A 16,147-nucleotide genomic window follows, 5' to 3' on the forward strand; every position below is an offset into this window, starting at 1 on the left:
AATAGTTTTGCGCTGTTCTCTTTATGTTAGCGAAGTAACACCACCTGTTTGTCTAAAGGGATATTCATGGCTGCATGTATGAGGTGTGCATTCTTTTTTTGAACAGTTGCATACTGACAAGAAACAGATCAGTGTGGGGTTCATTGGCTATCCAAATGTTGGCAAGAGCTCTGTGATAAACACTTTGCGTTCCAAGAAAGTTTGCAATGTGGCCCCCATCGCAGGTGAAACAAAGGTACGTCTGGCTGGAAGAGGTCTTCTTTTCTTCTGATGTTTTATTACCATGGAGGGTGATTGTTGAGGACATGGAGATTTTTGTCTGCTTCTCCTGGATGAACATCACCGCGTAGTCTCCAGATAGTAGTTTGGAATGCACTGGAGTTGTTTTCTGCCCATTTTGGTAAGACTTTGTGTACCACTGCCTGACTTTGGCGTGATTTGGTATGTGCCCTTTGAGTCTGTTTGAAATTGTCACTCCAGCCTTTTATTTTGATAAACAGACCTAACCCAAGAATATTTGGTGCCTGTGCTAAGAAAGAAAACTCAGTGTTAGGGGAGATTCTGGCAGCTGGGGGTCCGACCCTGGAACATGTAGTGTCTGGGGAGCAGCGTGGTTCTGTGGAAAGGAACAGGGGCCAAGCAGTACTAAGCTTCCAAGAGCACTTTTAAAAATCAAGGCAGGTTTACTGGATATTATTGCACAACACTAGATGGAGATCCTGCCTCTGCATATTTTTAGACCCTTAGCTGATGGAAACTATAGTTTATGGCTCATGAAGTGCCTCATGCTCGGCACAAAGAGAGAGGAGGCTTCATAGCTAATTACTCAGCAGATCGCTCGTGTTTGACATACCCCACCCGCCCACCTCACTGCCACCACCCCCAACCCAGCTTCGTGAGCATCAGGGGTGTGTGAAATCACTCTCAGGGACTGACCCACGAAGTCTCTGACTTTTTTCTGTCTTAGGTCTGGCAGTACATCACCTTGATGCGTCGGATATTCCTTATCGACTGCCCAGGTGTGGTTTACCCCTCAGAGGACTCAGAGACAGACATTGTGCTAAAAGGAGTTGTGAGTATTTCGGTCCAGATAGGCTCTTTGTTTGCCTGGGGAGGAGGCGTGAGTCGGGGAGAGCGTGGGGAACACTGGATACCTTCACTTTTTACTCATACAACAGGCAGTTTGGGGTTAGCCTGTCTGACCAAACTTGAGGAGCATGACACTGAACAGGGCGGCCTCTCCATTCCACTTAAGCCTGTTTGAGGAGTTAGTGGAACTGTGGGCATATCTGGTCAGTGTCATCCCACAAGAGTTTGTAGTTTACACACAGGATCCAGAGGGAAGCGGGGCCTGTTTATGCTTAGTGATAATTCATCTTCGTGAGTTTATGGGTTGAGTCATTTTGGAACTCAGCCATTTCCTCACTTGTTTCTGAAGAGGACCGAAAACTTTAAATGGTTCCACTTAACTTCAACCAGTGCTTCTGGCTATACATCCTGTGCCCGTTCCTCCCCTCCTTCCTGTAACTGTTCCCTTCTCTCCATGTCCTGGCATCCGCAGACTTTTAACCATTTCGGCAAGTCAGTAGCATGAAGCAGTCCAAGTTTTAACTGCTTGCGGAAGCCACACGGTCAGTTTGTGGCGAACTGGGATTAGAGCTGAGTTCTGGGCTCTGCGGCTGTGGTTGGCGCCCTCCGCCAACCGTGTCTCACCGCCTCCAGGACGAGCTCCTGCCAGGCCCCCGCTGGCTTTGGGGCATTGAGATCTGTTTTCAGATATTGTTACCAAGAACACTGGAAACTTTACTCCTTCCATAATAGAATTTGTAAGCGAGAGCTTTCCTGTCAACATCTAGGTTCAAGTTGAGAAAATTAAGACTCCTGAAGACCACGTTGGTGCCGTACTTGAACGAGCAAAGCCAGAATATATCAGCAAGACGTACAAGATTGACTCGTGGGAGAACGCTGAGGACTTTCTTGAGAAGCTGGCTTTCCGGACAGGGAAGTTATTAAAGGTGAGCCAGGGTTTGTGAGAGTTTAGCCTGGGATGTGCTGCAGGCATACGTGCGCGCACGCGTGTGTGTGTGTGTGTGTGTGTGTGTGTGTGTGTGTGTGTGTGTGTGGCTTGGACCTTTTTTTGCGTGTGTGAGCAGTGTGAAGTATGCAACTTGGTGAGTAGGTGGTGATGGACAGCTGGGGCAGCTGACATGCCTCCAAACCAGGAGGTGGTTTTATGGTTTGAATTTAACTGGGTGTCTTCCTGTGATGTTTCAGGGTGGGGAGCCCGACCTGAGGACTGTGGGGAAGATGGTCCTCAATGATTGGCAGAGGGGCCGGATTCCTTTCTTCGTCAAGCCACCCAGTGCGGAACCCCCTGCATCCCCCCAGGTAAGAACAGGGCGGACCCACCTCTGGGAAATTGTGGTTACTGACCGGGGTGTGTTGTGTCTTGGGCCTGCCCGCTTCTTCCTTTGGGGTGGGCCTTTCAGCTGTAGTGTCACCCATCCCAGGTGCCACTGCTGGGACCTTGTAGGGGGTGACCAGGAAGTAGATGTATGATGGAAGACCGAGTGTAAATTGCAGTCTTGAGGTATTTAGCCTTGAAAAAAAGAGGGCTCATTAAATGTGAGTGCTCTTGCAGTTTTTGTGTTTTTCTTTTGCTTGAAGGACAGTAGCATTTCCAGGATTCATTTGTTTCACAAACGTTACACCCAACCACGTGCCAGGCACGGGAGCATAGGAATAAATACCGTAGCCCTTGCCCTCCAGACGCTCGTGATCAGTGGGAAAGGAGAGCAGTACAGTCAGTGCTCGGGGAAAGACATCTCAGTTTGGGGGCCTCTGGGCTGGGTTGAGAGGCTTCTCTACTGTTGCATTTGCCTCCCCAAGCAGTGGACTACGCAGGGCTCCAACTTTGGCACTTTGCCGTTCTATTTCTGGGGTCTTTTTCAGAACTCAGCCAGGTCTCTTGAAGAGGTGACTTTTAAGTTTTGTTTCTCAGTCCTCTGAGATTGCACCAGCTGGGTGTCCAGTAATTCAGTTCAATTCTGACACTAACTGCCAGAGTTGGAGCAGACCCCACAAGTTGAGGGCCCAGTCCCACAAGACTCCCCCACTTCAGATGCCAGCTACAGTTGGGCTTCTCAGGCTACTCACACTTTTGCCCACCTGACTACAAGTTCAGGGGTGTCCAGTTTTGATAATTTGCTAAAAGGACACACAGAACTCAGAAAACTGCTTTGTTTATGATTACTGATTTATTGTAAAAGGAACAACTCAGGAACGGCTAAATGGAAGAGGTGCATGGGGCAGGGTGGAGGGTGGCATGGAATTGCCATGCCCTCCCCAGACACGCCACTCCTCCCAGCACGTCGGTGTTCAACCCAGAAGCTCCCCAGAGCCCATATTTCGGGGATTTTATGGAGGCTTCATTACCTAGGCATGGTTGATGTGATCACTGGCCGTTGGTGACTGGGCTCAATCTCCAGCCCTCGCATTGGTTGCTTGACCAGCCCCCATTCTGAAGCTCGATCCCACCACCTCGGGTCATCTCATCAGCATAAACTCTGGTGTGGGGAAAAGGGGCTTATTATGAATAACAAAAGACACTCCTGTCTTTGCGCAGGAAATTCCAAGGGTTTTAGGAGCTCTTCTGCCAGGAACTGGGGGTCAGAGACCAAATATGTATTTTTATAATACTACGGGGAGACAGATAGTAAACAGGTAGATATGTAGTGTCAGGAGACACTGATTGCTGTGAGGGAAACTAAACAGGGTTGGGGGTTGTGGGAGACAGAGGAGTGCTCTTATATGTGGAGTGGTCAGGGACGGCCTCTGAGGAAGTGGCCTTTTCGTGGAGGCCTTAGTGATGGGAGGCAGGAGCCATGCGGATGTCTGAGAGGAGAATGTTCGCCTTCAGCAACATACCCAAAGCCCCTGAGGCGGGAGGAGCCTGATGGGTTTGGTTCTGAAAGGAAGTCACAGGACTGGACCATGTTGGGCAAGGGGAGGCCGATGTGGCGGGAAGCCTCTGATTCCGAGGAGGTCCGTCTCTGCTCCCTTGTGACCCTCTGTGGGGTTTTCTCGAACTCTTCCTCTACGTCCAGTCATTAAGTTTAGATAATTATTCCCCACACTGTGAGTCTCTTGCCTTTTCTTCTTCCTCTTTTTTTGATAGTGGCAGAAACCCTCAAGAATCCAAAAGCTAAAAATTACCTTGCCAGAAAAATACATAAAAATGTACAGATGTATTTTGTATACAGTTTCCTGAATTTTGTGGATTCCTGATTTATTTAGTGCTTTGCACAGCCACCCTCGTCTGTGGAAAACCACTGAGGTTCTGCGAGTCGCAGTTGCGAGAATACAGTGATGCTCCCTCCGTGAAGCCGCAGCCCCGGCGCAGCTCACACTGCTCTTAGCGCCCTTCCCTAGGACGGCCCGGCATGTCAGTGTGCACCGCCCCAAGGCTCCTTCCAGCTCTCTGCAGGAGCTTCCCTCCTCTTTGCTCACACACTTCCTTCCAGGTGCCTCCTCAGTGCCTCCCCTTAGCTCGTGACACTTCCTGACCCGTCAGCTTGGCTTTCCCTCTCACGGTGTGCTGTGTGCTCATTTTGGGTGTGTTTTTCTCCGCAACCCACTTTCTGTGCAGTCCTCAGAGAAGGTACAGGGAATCTCACCTGTCGACAGTGCAGAGTCGATGGTTCAATACTCTTAACAGTTGGCACATCCTTTGGAACCGCAGATACATTCCTCTGGTCCTTCAGTGCTGGATCCAGGGTTTAATGCACTTTGACCTACAGTAGATCAGTGATATGACTCAAATGTGGGTGTTTTCATACTTGCCCTTAGTCCTGAGAAGAGGGCTGTCTCGTTTGAGAGCAAGGTGTGTAAGATCAGAAATTCAGGTTTTGTTTTCTGATTACATTCCTCTCCCACCCCCATCCCTTTTTGGCCTGATCAGCATCCACCCTCCTCATCTTTGGAAGTTGCCCCAGAAGCAGCCCAGAGCACCCCAGAAGAGGAGGTCACAGGAAGCGCAGGTGGAGCGTCGGAGGTTGTCGTGGAGAAGGAGGAGGAGGAGGAGGAGTGCGGTCCTTGCAGCGCCGACTCAGAAATGCAGCAGATCCTCGCGCGGGTCCGCCAGAACTTCGGCAAAATCAACGTCGTGCCTCAGTTTTCTGAGGATGACCTGGTTCCTCTGGAGATGTCCGACATCGATGAAGAGCTTGAGAGCCTCTCTGCAGAGAGGGAGGAGGAGGAGGAGGAACCGGAGCTCCAAGGAGACGACGAGGAAGAGTCTTATGCAGAGTCCCAGGAAGAACACTCAGGAAACGACACCAAGGCCGTTATTCAAGCCCTGGATGAGAAGATCGCTAAGTACCAGAGATTTTTAAACAAAGCCAAGGCTAAGAAGTTTTCAGCAGTCAGGTAGCATTCTCGTCTTCTCACGAATTGCAGTGTGCTCGTCCCTTTCCCAGAACCTGCTGCGAGGGTTGGAGCAGTGTTTTGATAGGGGGAGGGAGGGTATTGCCGCTTCTAAAAAGTGATCTGTACATTTTTAAAATCCAGCCAGTTTTAAGTATGAGGGGCTTAGTAGTTGGGTCTTTTACAGACGTCCATGGGGGTGCAGAAATGGTGTTGCTCCTACCAGTGGCATTAACTGCGTGAAGAGGAGTCTGGGTTTCTTTAATCTGCGAGCTTGTCACGGCCTCCCCGTTGGCATGAGATGTGGGCGGTGGCGGGGAGTGTCGGCCAGCTTCTTTGCTCTTTGGTTTCAGGATAGCCAAGGGCCTAAGTGAAAAGGTTTTTGCAAAACCCGAAGAACAGAGAAGAACAGCTGAAGAAGATGTAGGAGATACAGGTAAAGTTGAATTATTTAAGTCATGTAGATGTGATTTGCATATTTAGAACTTTGGGAAATCTAAGTTTAATCTCCAGATTTTCTCTTATACTGTCATCCACACATATTTAATCTGGCAGATTATCCTGGTTTCACATACTGTTTATCACATGGATTAGCTTATCTGCTTTTTTATTCTGCACATTCCATGGGATTAAGTTGGTAATTCAGGGAGCTTCCTCTAAAAAGAATACATTATTAAAAATACCTTGTGATCTAGGGGTGAGTCTGAAGATAAATTTTTTTCTGGGGTTGGGGAGTGGATGATTTGTCTGTTTATCCTTAACGTGGTTGGACTGGTGATTTCTATTATCAAGAGTGTGTTTTCCTGACACAAATGCAGAGCCTGCCAAGGCCGGTGAGGTCCCCCGGGTCTGGCAGCTCCCAGCCTTGTCCTGCTTTAACTCCGCTTTGCTCTCTGCACTCCAGTCACACCAGCGTTCTGTCTTCTCCTGCAACATGTTCCCACCTTAGGATTCATACACATACTTCAAATAAGAGAATTCCTGTTTCTGTTCTCTGTGTGTTTGTGTATGGTTTCCAGCACCTACCAAAAAGGGAAGGAAGAGGAAGGCACAGAGGGAAGAGGAGCATTCGAATAAGGCTCGCAGGACGCTTACATCCAAGGAAGTACGTGTTTTGGTCTTAAGTATCACCTGGGCGTGAAGCAGTGGGGGAGTCTATCTCTTCAGACCCACTCTTTCCAAAACGAATGGTCTAGAGTTGAAATCAAGGAACCCCAGTCCGAAGTGACCTGGTTGAGGTCAGATAAATAGGATCAAGAGCTGGCCCACTGGACGAAGGTCCTTGAGTTTGTGTCTGACATTTTAGGAGTTCCTGATCGCTGTCCTCAAACATGTGGGCCAGCATTTGGAAGAGTCCACTGGGCTTATGTGGCCCCAGGGAAATGACACACGATGAGCAGAGCTGTGCAGGTGGATGGATCGCTGCCTTCTGTGACTTTCTGCTTTGTTGCTGGGCTCTCCAGAGCTGGCGCGGGCCCCTTTGGGAGGTGAAGAGCTTGTTATCAGAGTGGTCAGCCTTCGATGTCAGGAGTGCAGGAGAAAGGAGGCATTGGATGAGGGTCGGACTGAATGCCAGTCTGGGTTAGAGTTGTTGCAAGTTACAGGGCAGCGGGGACTTGGGTCTGAGGGGGCCCCTCCCTCCTTGTCGGCACTGCTTCCGGTAGTCGTGGGAGCTGCGTGGGAATGAAGCACCGAGGGACCTGTTTTGTGACTCACTGGTGTTTCTGCCTTTCGTGTGTGTGTGTGTGCGTGTGCCCCATTTTTACAGCGGAGGCGAGCAGCGCGGCAGCAGCAATCCAGAAAAGTCGGCGTGCGCTACTATGAAACACACAATGTGAAAAACAGGAACAGGAACAGAAAGAAGACCAATGACTCAGAGGGGCAGAAACACAGACACAAGAAGTTCAAACATAAGCAGTAACATTTTAAAAGTTGTTTATTAAATTATGCAAAAATATGCCATTAGAAACTGTGTTCATTTTCCTCATGCTCAGTTGGTGTTTCTAAGGTCGTAATGCATTTGTTCTGAGGTCTGTTAGTTGAAATTCACCAGTGCTAGTGACAATAAAGATGAGGCCCTCACGCCCCAGGGTCTCAGTGATGGGGTCCACGGAACTTCTGATGCTTGGATTAGCCCTCTGAGTTCCTCAGAGTATCAGCCTGCCGTGTGGATGTCTGACGGAAACAGGGATGCAGTCTAGAAGATGCGGAGTGTGGTATTTCTCTTGTACTGGCAATGAGCAATTTGGAACAGCAGCTCTTTGGATTAGAACTTTAAAAAGAATTCCAAGGATGTCGTGTACATAGCCTAGGCTTTAAAATATGAAGAAAAAGCTACAGTAAATTCTGTTGTCCTTCATTGAATCTGTTAGGGGGACCCAGTTAGGACACCAGTGCTGTATTGTCAGGGAGTCTTGGAACTAGCACATCTCGATGGGTAAGAATTCTTTCCTGTGAAAATGACAGCACGGACATGCTGTGTTAGTGGAATCTTGGCATCAGTTCCTCAGGACACCTGGAGAAGGGTAAAAGCTGTGACTTCAAGCTTGAGATTAGAGTTTGGGGGGCATGCTCGAAGACTCAGTGGAACACAGCTCTTCTGGGCAGACTGCGGTCCTTCCACTGAGCCTTCAAGCCCCAACCAGGACGGCATCAGGTCAGAGCACCTCTTCAGGGAAACACGGAGCACTCGAGGCCTTCCAGCCGAGGGGAGGGGTTAGTGCCTTCTGAGGTACGCTACTGGTAGAATCCGACTGAATGATGGAACTCGCTCAGCTTGCTGGTCTGCCCTGAATCGAAGATTCATGTGCTAAGCTAGTCTTCTGGGACCCCGAAACCAGAGGAGTCCTGAGCCTCCAAACTTTGAGTCTAGCGTATGGGGAATAGTCAAGTGTAGTCGTCTCCCTGCCCTGGTCCTGTTGTTAACACGTTGAACTGCGGGTGAGGCTTGGGCTCATCAGAGGGGGTGTAGGGTAGCGGGGTTGGATTTTCTGCAGCGTAGGGTCGGGGAGGAGCCGAGGTCCAGGCTACTCACAGCGGACACTGACTTGTTTCTTTCCAGCAAACGTTTTCTCAAAAGCTACAGGTTTGAGTCCCTGCCATTGCCTCCTCACCCTGGCAGTCCGAAACTAAGGAGGAAGGTGTCTAGTGACTTGGCAGGAGGGGATAAGATGATACGGTATAAACCCCAAACTCCAAAAGGAGGTACTAGAATTGAATTGCAGTGGGGATGATGAAAAGACATCAAATAAAGGAAAGATGGAGGCCAGAGAAGCCCCAGTTAAGGAACAAGATGTGGACCAGAAGTGGGGGGGTGAGGGGGCGGGGTACAGAGAAGCAGCTTCATTTGGCTGGAAATAAGGGATGGTATGGAGCGTTGAGGATGAGAAAGCGGCTGCTCCACTTGAGCGGCTACTGCAGAAGGACTGAATTCTAAGTCTCACTGTTGAGCTGGCAAATCACAAGGTTGGCCGCATCCCGAGACGACCCGGGCTACTCTGCCTTCCATCGTCCGGCCAGGATCCTGGCTGCCAGACCTTAGATGTTTCATGACTTGGGGCAGTGGTGTGACTTCTGACAAATATGTAGGTGGTGATCAGGGGGAGGGTACGGCTTCTTCACTCAGGAAACTAGCTTTTTATTACAAAGGTCTTATGACGGGATAGTAGTGCTTGCTGAGACCCAGATGGAAATTATCACTTCTTTGGTGCAATAATCCCTTCCAGTTGGGCCTGAAAAACAAAAACAAACTCCATTAGTATTGGAAACTTGCAGCCTAACACAAATAGCTGAGAGGTGATAAAAGTCTCTGGGAAGAATAATCCAAATGCTGCCACTCTAAGTGTTTCTTCCCTTCGTTCCCAACTCCGTATTTTCCAGATTAGCTGGTTTCTGGCTTGGCTTGCAGTCTTGCTGCATTAGGAGAAATGGGAGCTGTCCCGGTTTCCATACAATAGCTGCTCAGTGTATAATACAAGGCATTGAAAGGGAAATTGAATAAAAGTTGTTGAAATAGTTGTTTTTCATGGCTCAGATTTCAGGCCTGACTATGTCTGCTAAGTTAAACATTGGGCTGTCTGGTTTGAGAGCCTGGGATCTTTGTGCTGGGACAAGAGGTTTAGGAAACAGCAAATTTTCGGCCACTGAGACAACTTGACACCCAATTAGAGAAAATTGCTACCAGTGAGTAGTGAGCTGTCCATCTTGTATGTAAAGCTTCAGACACTTGGGAGTTATTTACTCTGCTCTTCTGGCAGCCAGTAAAATAATTCACTATCATGGTGTGTGGACAGATCTTTAAGTAGGTCTATCCTGGGGACTGCAAACACTGCTTTATTTGCAATGCAGCTTTGAGCTAATAAAAATAACTCACTTCTAAAGAGTCCTTCACCCTCGGGATTACAAGGTTGCTTGTAAACGTTAGAGATGCCAAGGTATTCGGCTTTGCTCTCGCCGCCAACACCATAGGAGGAGCTGGGGGACTTGGGCTTGGGATAAAACAGTATGGCAGATAAGGGAGGCAGCTCCAGAGACCACTAAGTAAACATTCACATTTGGCTGTGAAAGTGTCTTTGTTTTGTTAAACTCAGCAACAAAATCTGCATCATCCACCACTAGCAGTTAACACAAGCCCTACTTTATCTCAAACGCCTGGCCTTCTTGGCTTGTAGCACCAACAAGCCTGCCAGTCTCAAGAATGTAAGCTTTCTATGAGACCAGGGAGGAGAGGGAGATACACCCAGGGGCCCCTTCTGGCCAGGGCCACGGAAGACAGCCACTCCATGTCAATAGGCCATATGTCTAGAACAGAGGTTCTCGCACTTCAGCAAGCATCAGAATCACCTGGAGACCTTGTTAGACTGGCTTGCTGGACTCCAACTGCAGTTTCTGATTCAGTAGGTCTGGGGTGGCGCAGTAATTTGTATTTCTAAAAGTTGCTGGGTGGTGAAGTTGATCCTGGTCTGGGGCCCTACCTTTAATAACCTTTGGACCAGACAGAGAGCCTGGAATTTCAGAGGCCTGGCCCTGCTGCCTGTCCTTTTCACTAGCTTCCCCCTTCTGCCTCAGCTCAGTCAGATAAACATATGCCACTGGCAGAGAGGCTTTGGTGAAAAAGCCTGCAGCTGAGTTCCTCTGACCACACACCTGGGGAAGGTCCCTGATTTGAAGTGGTTCTTTTGTCCCTTAGGGCCTTCCCTGCCCACCCCAGATGCAGTGCCTCGGTGGGAAGTACAGGTGGGAAAGCACTTCCCTGGAAGCCCGCTGGAGGGCCCCAGGCCACTCTGAGAAGGCTCCACAGCACCAGCTGCTGTGGGCAAGACGGTCTGCTTTGTGCTATACCTGCCTTTCCTGGACAATAGACAGCTTTTATCCAAGACGGGGAAATCCTCCACTGGAGAGCCAGGCCGAGATGTTATGGGGGTTCAGAGTTGAGAAAAGAGCCCCCCTCAGAGCCAGTTGGATGGAGAATCCTGGTAATGATCCCTCACTTCCTCCCACTCCCCAGGTCAGCTTCCTTTACCCCTTGGAGCACGCATGGCAAGTACTGAAAGGCATCGCAGGAGAGGGAACTGAGTGCTTGGCCTGCTGGGCTGGTGAGGCGAGGGTGCGGAAGCGCCCCAGGCCTGCGCATCCATTACCTTCAGCTGCTGATTCGTCCGCTTTAGGAACTGAATCTCCTCGTTGTGCTTCTTCTCCTCCACCTGCCTCCTCTCGCTCTCCCGCTTCTCCGTGGCCTCGCATTTTGCCTTCTGCTCGTTCACTTGCCTCTCCAGATCTCGCTTTTCCGATTCTAATTCTGCAATCTGAGGACAGAACCCCAGTCATCCTGGGATGTCGCCAAGTGAGTGTCGGGGTGCGGGGGGACTTGGGACACAGCTGTCCAATCGGAGGCATTGCCGGGGCTGTGCTGCCACCCAGTGGGAGGTCAGTGACTGGCAGGGCACGTCCAACAGGAGACGACTCTGCCGTGATCCGGATGACTGTGACACTGTGCACTAAGGGGTCCTCACTGATGGGAGAGCCCCCAGGGGGGGCAGAATTTGGTGCTGGATTGACCACATGTGGCCCTGGGATGCACAGAAGAGTCGCAGAGGCCAAAGGCTCCTGGGGAACCGACTCACTTTCCTCTCCATGTCTGACTTCCCCTGTTCGGCCTGCAGCGCCTTCCTCATGCCAAACGCCACGCTGCTCTCATACAGGGTCTGGTAGGCGGCGATGGTCATGCGGATCTCGTCCCGGACACGCAGCAACAGCAGCCCTCGCTCCGCACAGTTAATGGTGACCTCACGGATCAGCTCATCTTCCAAGGCACACACACAGCGAGGTCACAGAAGGCAGGTGGGAGGGGAAAAGTCTACTGCAAACCACACACTCTGGTGTGTGTCCTCCTCAATGGGAGAGGCCTCAGGGAGGGGACTTCAGTGGCCCCCGAGGCCTTGCCATGTGGCCACTGCTCTGAACTTGGCACTTGAGGGTACAGGCCATCAGCAAGCCCCGTTTGGCCGGCACAATGGGAGACGAGCCCAGGCTTGTTTGCAGCCATGGGACTCCTCTTCCACCATCAGGCAGAAACTGGGTGCTATTCAAAGAAATCTGACTTTTCAATTTGAAGATGGTGGCTGTTTTAAAGCAGCTGGGAAATCCGATGGGCCCCCTTGGCTGGACTGCTTTGGGGCTGGAAACAGGGTCTAGGGCTTGCCCACCCATCTCCATAAATGCTGACTTGGAGGGCAAACCACACTCAGACCAGAATCACACTTGGACAGAAGAGAGCCCGCAAGCCCCCTGCAGCTGCCTCAGGGTTTGGACGTGCTTTGCATTTCCAAGTACCCGTGGGCCAGTGAGACTGGACTGAGGGCCCGCCCTCTGACACCAGCACCCGAGGAGGGAGATCTCAAATCCCTGTGTCTGTTGGTTAGCAACAAATTACCCTGCGATATTTTTCTAGACCAAGGGCTGAATGTTGAAGGACGAATATAAATACAGAACATTAACTTTTTCTGATTAAAAAACTAACACGTGCTTGTTACAGAAAACTTTGGTAAAAACAAAGATTTAAAATGGAAGTTCTTACTCCAAACAGCTGCTCAGGGATGAAGAACCCGGTTGTCAGGAACACGGTAACTGGTAGGGAAGGCGGGCTGGGAGGGGGAAGAGGGTGCAGTTAGCAGTTCCTGGGTAGGGCAGGGGGGGCGACAGACATTCCAGGATGGGCTTTCAGCTCCAGGGACTCCGGGCCTGGTTCCATGCTAGGGGAAGGGAAGGCGTACCCTCCCCTGCAGATGGCTCACCAAAACACTGTGAATACAGCTCCCGGCGCACAGGGCAGATGCCGGTCTCCCGGGCCTGGCGCTGCTGCAGCTTCAGGTCCAGCTGCTCCTGGAGGTGCACCACGTCCATCCTGGTGCTGGGGTTGCTGGACACCTGCTGGATCCATAGCTGCGTGTCCTCCACCCACTCCCTGCAGCACAGACACAGCCAGGCTGAGCCAACCCCATTCACCAGAGAGGGTCCTTGGGCCATGAGCAGAGATGGCCATTGGTGTTCTCTGCCTGCCAGGAGTGAGGGGCAGCTCTGTCCTCGACCCACCAGAATCCTCCATCTCTCTCTCTCTCTTCCTTGAGGAGTGTGCAGCTCCAAAGCCACACCCACTGTGCACCCTCCACAGGGCCCTTACCTTGGGGCTGGGCAATACCTTGGGGCTGGGCAATCTTCACCCTCCCACTATCCTCCATGAAGTTATCACCCCTGGCCCAGATCTTATGCTCCTAACACTCTGAGGACAGATTTATGGTGGTTGTTGCTTAATCTGAACAAGGGTCCAATGGGAGTTTCCACTGACTTGAGGGGTGGGAGACACAGGGGACCATGACCCTTGTGCCGGCCAAAAAGAGATGAACATATGTATTGGGAGGATGTACGTATAGGGGCCCTCCATATGTGTCAGAGACATAGCCAGTTTTTGGAATCATGAGGGGGAGGCTGAGGGCAGAACCGCCACGAGGGAGAGGATTCCATGCGTAGCTGAGAGGGAATCAAGTGAAAAATCACCCTCCCCTCCATCTCAGAGGAGACTGTGGTCTGTCTTTTACTGTTTCCCCTTTCCATCATAACTTAAAGACTGCTGTCAACTTAGTATATAAAAATAGTTGAAAGGCATGTCAGATGGTGATCAATGTGGCTGCAGAAGAAAGGAGCATGGTGAGGGGATGGTGAAGAAGGGGGCTCTCCTTTTGTAAAGGAATCTGAAGGAAAGCCTGCCTCCTCACGGCAATGATATTTGAGCAAGATCTGAATGAAGAAACAAGGAAACCAGGTGGATATGGGGGAAGAGGATCATGGGCAGTGAGGTCCTAAGGCAGGGGGAAAGTCACTGAAGTGTTTCAGAAACAGCAAGCAGAGGCCCCCGTGGCATTAGCACTGTGAACAAGGAAGAGAATAACAGGACATGAAATCATGGATACATCAAGGGCCAGATCATGCCCGGTCTTCCGGGTCACTGTAAGGACTCTGGATTTTCATCTGAGAAAGATGGGGAGCCACTAAAGATTTTCTGGCTGAAGACTGCCATGATCTGACTTATGATATCAGGGCTGTGTGGGGATGGATTATAGGAGCAAAGAGGGGAAGTAGAGTTTTCAGGTAGGAGGCTGTTGCAGTAGTGCGGGTGACAGTGATGGGAACAAGATAATGGAAGCAGAGTGAAAAGTGGTCAGATCTGGAAAATAATTTGAAGGTAGAGCCAAAAGAATCCGATGAAGAATAGGACACATGATGTGAGAGACCAAAGGGAATGAAAGGTGGCCTGAACCCCTAGTGGAAAGGAGCAGACCGAGGATGAGCTGGTTAGGGGAAGAAAGAAATTATGATTTAGTTTGGACATGCTGAGTTTGAGACGTCTGTTAGACATCTTCATGAAGGTAATAAGGAAGGAGCAGAATATATACATCTGGAGTTTAAGGGAGAGAACAGGGCTGGAAATAGACAGGAGGGAGCCATCAGCATATAGATGGTATTTAAAGCCACAGGCCTAGTGAGAGCACTCAGGAAACAATGGTAGATAGGGATCATCACCCCACACCCTCCCAGGATCCAGCCACCTGCAAGTTCAAGGAACTCTGGACTGCTGGGAGGAAATCCCAGCCAGAAACAGAGACAGGATACCTCCTCTCACACTCCCAAGTCCTGGGATGAGAGGCCTGGGCTTCCTCCCAGCCACTGCTCCTATTTTCTTACCTTGGGGGCAGGATGGCATTCAAGATTTCTTCTGCCTGCTTTGTAGGATCTGGGACACAGGAAGTTGAGGGGAGCTTGGTCTTTGGTGGCTGTGGGACAGGACCTGAGGGTCCAGGCTGCTGGGGGCTGACTTTCAGTGGCCGTGCCTGTGAATTTAGGGCAGGAGATGATTCAGACACTCAATTCCATGCATCCTGGCCCTCTGGGTTGCTCCAGATCTCCGGCACAACTCTCCCCTATTCCCAGATCACTTTCCCTCATCTGTCTTCTCAGCAGAAGTTATGTTTCAGAGGTGAAGTAAGCCATGTAGTCTCTTGTCCTACCCCAACCCAATGCTTGTAGCTCCTTGAACAGATATTTCTGGCACAGTTGCTCAGGCCTCTGCTTTCACACGTCTAGTGATGGGGCAATCACTGCCCAATCCATTCTTGGACCCTGCTACCCTGATAAAGGGTGAGCCCCAACCATCTCCCTGTGACTTTCTTCCCCACCCGAAATCTGCCCTTTGGGGTCACCTAACATTTGGGCTTCTTGTACAGCTCTCCCAACCTCCTTCCCCAGTCCTATTTCCTTTACTCCCAGTCGCTACAGCCTCTGTTCCTCGGGACTCCTGATCCTCAAGGCAAGGATCTGCCTTTCCCATGGAAGATTTCTGCTCCCCCACCCTCTGAGACCCGTCCTTACTTTGGGGCTCCGTTTCTCCGTGTTCCGGCTCACCAATACCGGGGTGTCATACTTGAGCAGAGAGTCTGCAGGGGGGATCATGGCGGCGGCCGGGGTAGTAGCCCAGCAGTGGCCCTCCAGCCAAGGCCTTGTTTTTTGTCACCATGGAAACCTTCTCTCAACCCTCATGGCCTGGGCGGGGCTTCGGAATGGGGCGGGGCCAGCAGCGCGCGAGTTCCTCTCTGCGCGGCTTTCCCGGAAAGTTCTCCCGTGTTAATCTTGTCAGGCCGCCAGCTCACCCGGTCTCCTCGGTACTCTCGGAAGCAGGGGAAACAAGGATTCTGAATCCCTGCGCTACGTTTTTGCTCGCGATTTGAATAAGGTGCAGATCACCTTCGCTGACCCTCGGTTTTGTCACCTGCAAAATCTGACTCCTCAGTGATGAGTGGGGACGATTCCCAGAGGAAGGCATCTAAAGTTCCCAGGTTTTAAAAAGTATGTTTTTAATTAAATGGAGAAATGGCACATAACAGAAAGTGTAGGAACAGAGGGGAAATACTAATGATTTGCCCATGGGCTACCATCTATGATTGCATTTTCTTTTCTTCCTTTTTCCTTCGTATTTCCAAGCGTAAATGTAATCACAATCTGCGCACAATTTTATATCCTCCTTCGGTTTAACAAGCCAGGGTTTTTTTCCATTTGTCATAGAGAGTTTATAAATAGCATTGCGAAAGGCTGCATAACATCTTTCCTACTGCTAGGAGTGTGGGCTGTCCCTGTGTTTAGTAATGACTAATAACGCGGCACCAAACAATACTGA

At 50.5% G+C, this 16,147-nt stretch overlaps 2 protein-coding genes across 3 annotated transcripts in view; one reads left to right on the forward strand and one right to left on the reverse strand.

The window, feature by feature from the left end:
* Window positions 1–7,381, forward strand: part of GNL2 (G protein nucleolar 2) — a 20,288-nt gene extending 12,907 nt beyond the window's left edge. The window contains exons 9-16 of the mRNA XM_006212672.4: window positions 107–235; window positions 968–1,072; window positions 1,857–2,015; window positions 2,275–2,388; window positions 4,961–5,427; window positions 5,778–5,860; window positions 6,444–6,529; window positions 7,193–7,381. Coding sequence (XP_006212734.2) covers window positions 107–235; window positions 968–1,072; window positions 1,857–2,015; window positions 2,275–2,388; window positions 4,961–5,427; window positions 5,778–5,860; window positions 6,444–6,529; window positions 7,193–7,345 — 1,296 coding nt within the window. The 3' untranslated portion in view covers window positions 7,346–7,381. The remainder of the gene's footprint in view (window positions 1–106; window positions 236–967; window positions 1,073–1,856; window positions 2,016–2,274; window positions 2,389–4,960; window positions 5,428–5,777; window positions 5,861–6,443; window positions 6,530–7,192) is intronic.
* Window positions 7,343–15,525, reverse strand: DNALI1 (dynein axonemal light intermediate chain 1). Of its 2 annotated transcripts, XM_006212673.4 has the most exons (6): window positions 15,346–15,524; window positions 14,662–14,807; window positions 12,717–12,886; window positions 11,547–11,725; window positions 11,064–11,228; window positions 7,343–9,155 (listed from the first exon to the last, which is right to left on the reverse strand). In XM_006212673.4, exons 1-6 carry the CDS (start codon window positions 15,424–15,426, stop codon window positions 9,120–9,122), a joined length of 777 nt encoding a protein of 258 aa, XP_006212735.2. In that variant the 5' UTR covers window positions 15,427–15,524; the 3' UTR covers window positions 7,343–9,119. The 2 variants fall into 2 exon arrangements, with proteins under 2 accessions (XP_006212735.2, XP_072830840.1); XM_072974739.1 differs by lacking the exon at window positions 11,547–11,725 and having other exon boundaries at window positions 15,346–15,525.
* Between the last annotated feature and the right edge of the window lie 622 nt (window positions 15,526–16,147).

Source organism: Vicugna pacos, chromosome 13, assembly GCF_048564905.1.
Source record: "Vicugna pacos chromosome 13, VicPac4, whole genome shotgun sequence".
NCBI classification, from domain to species: Eukaryota; Metazoa; Chordata; class Mammalia; order Artiodactyla; family Camelidae; genus Vicugna; species Vicugna pacos.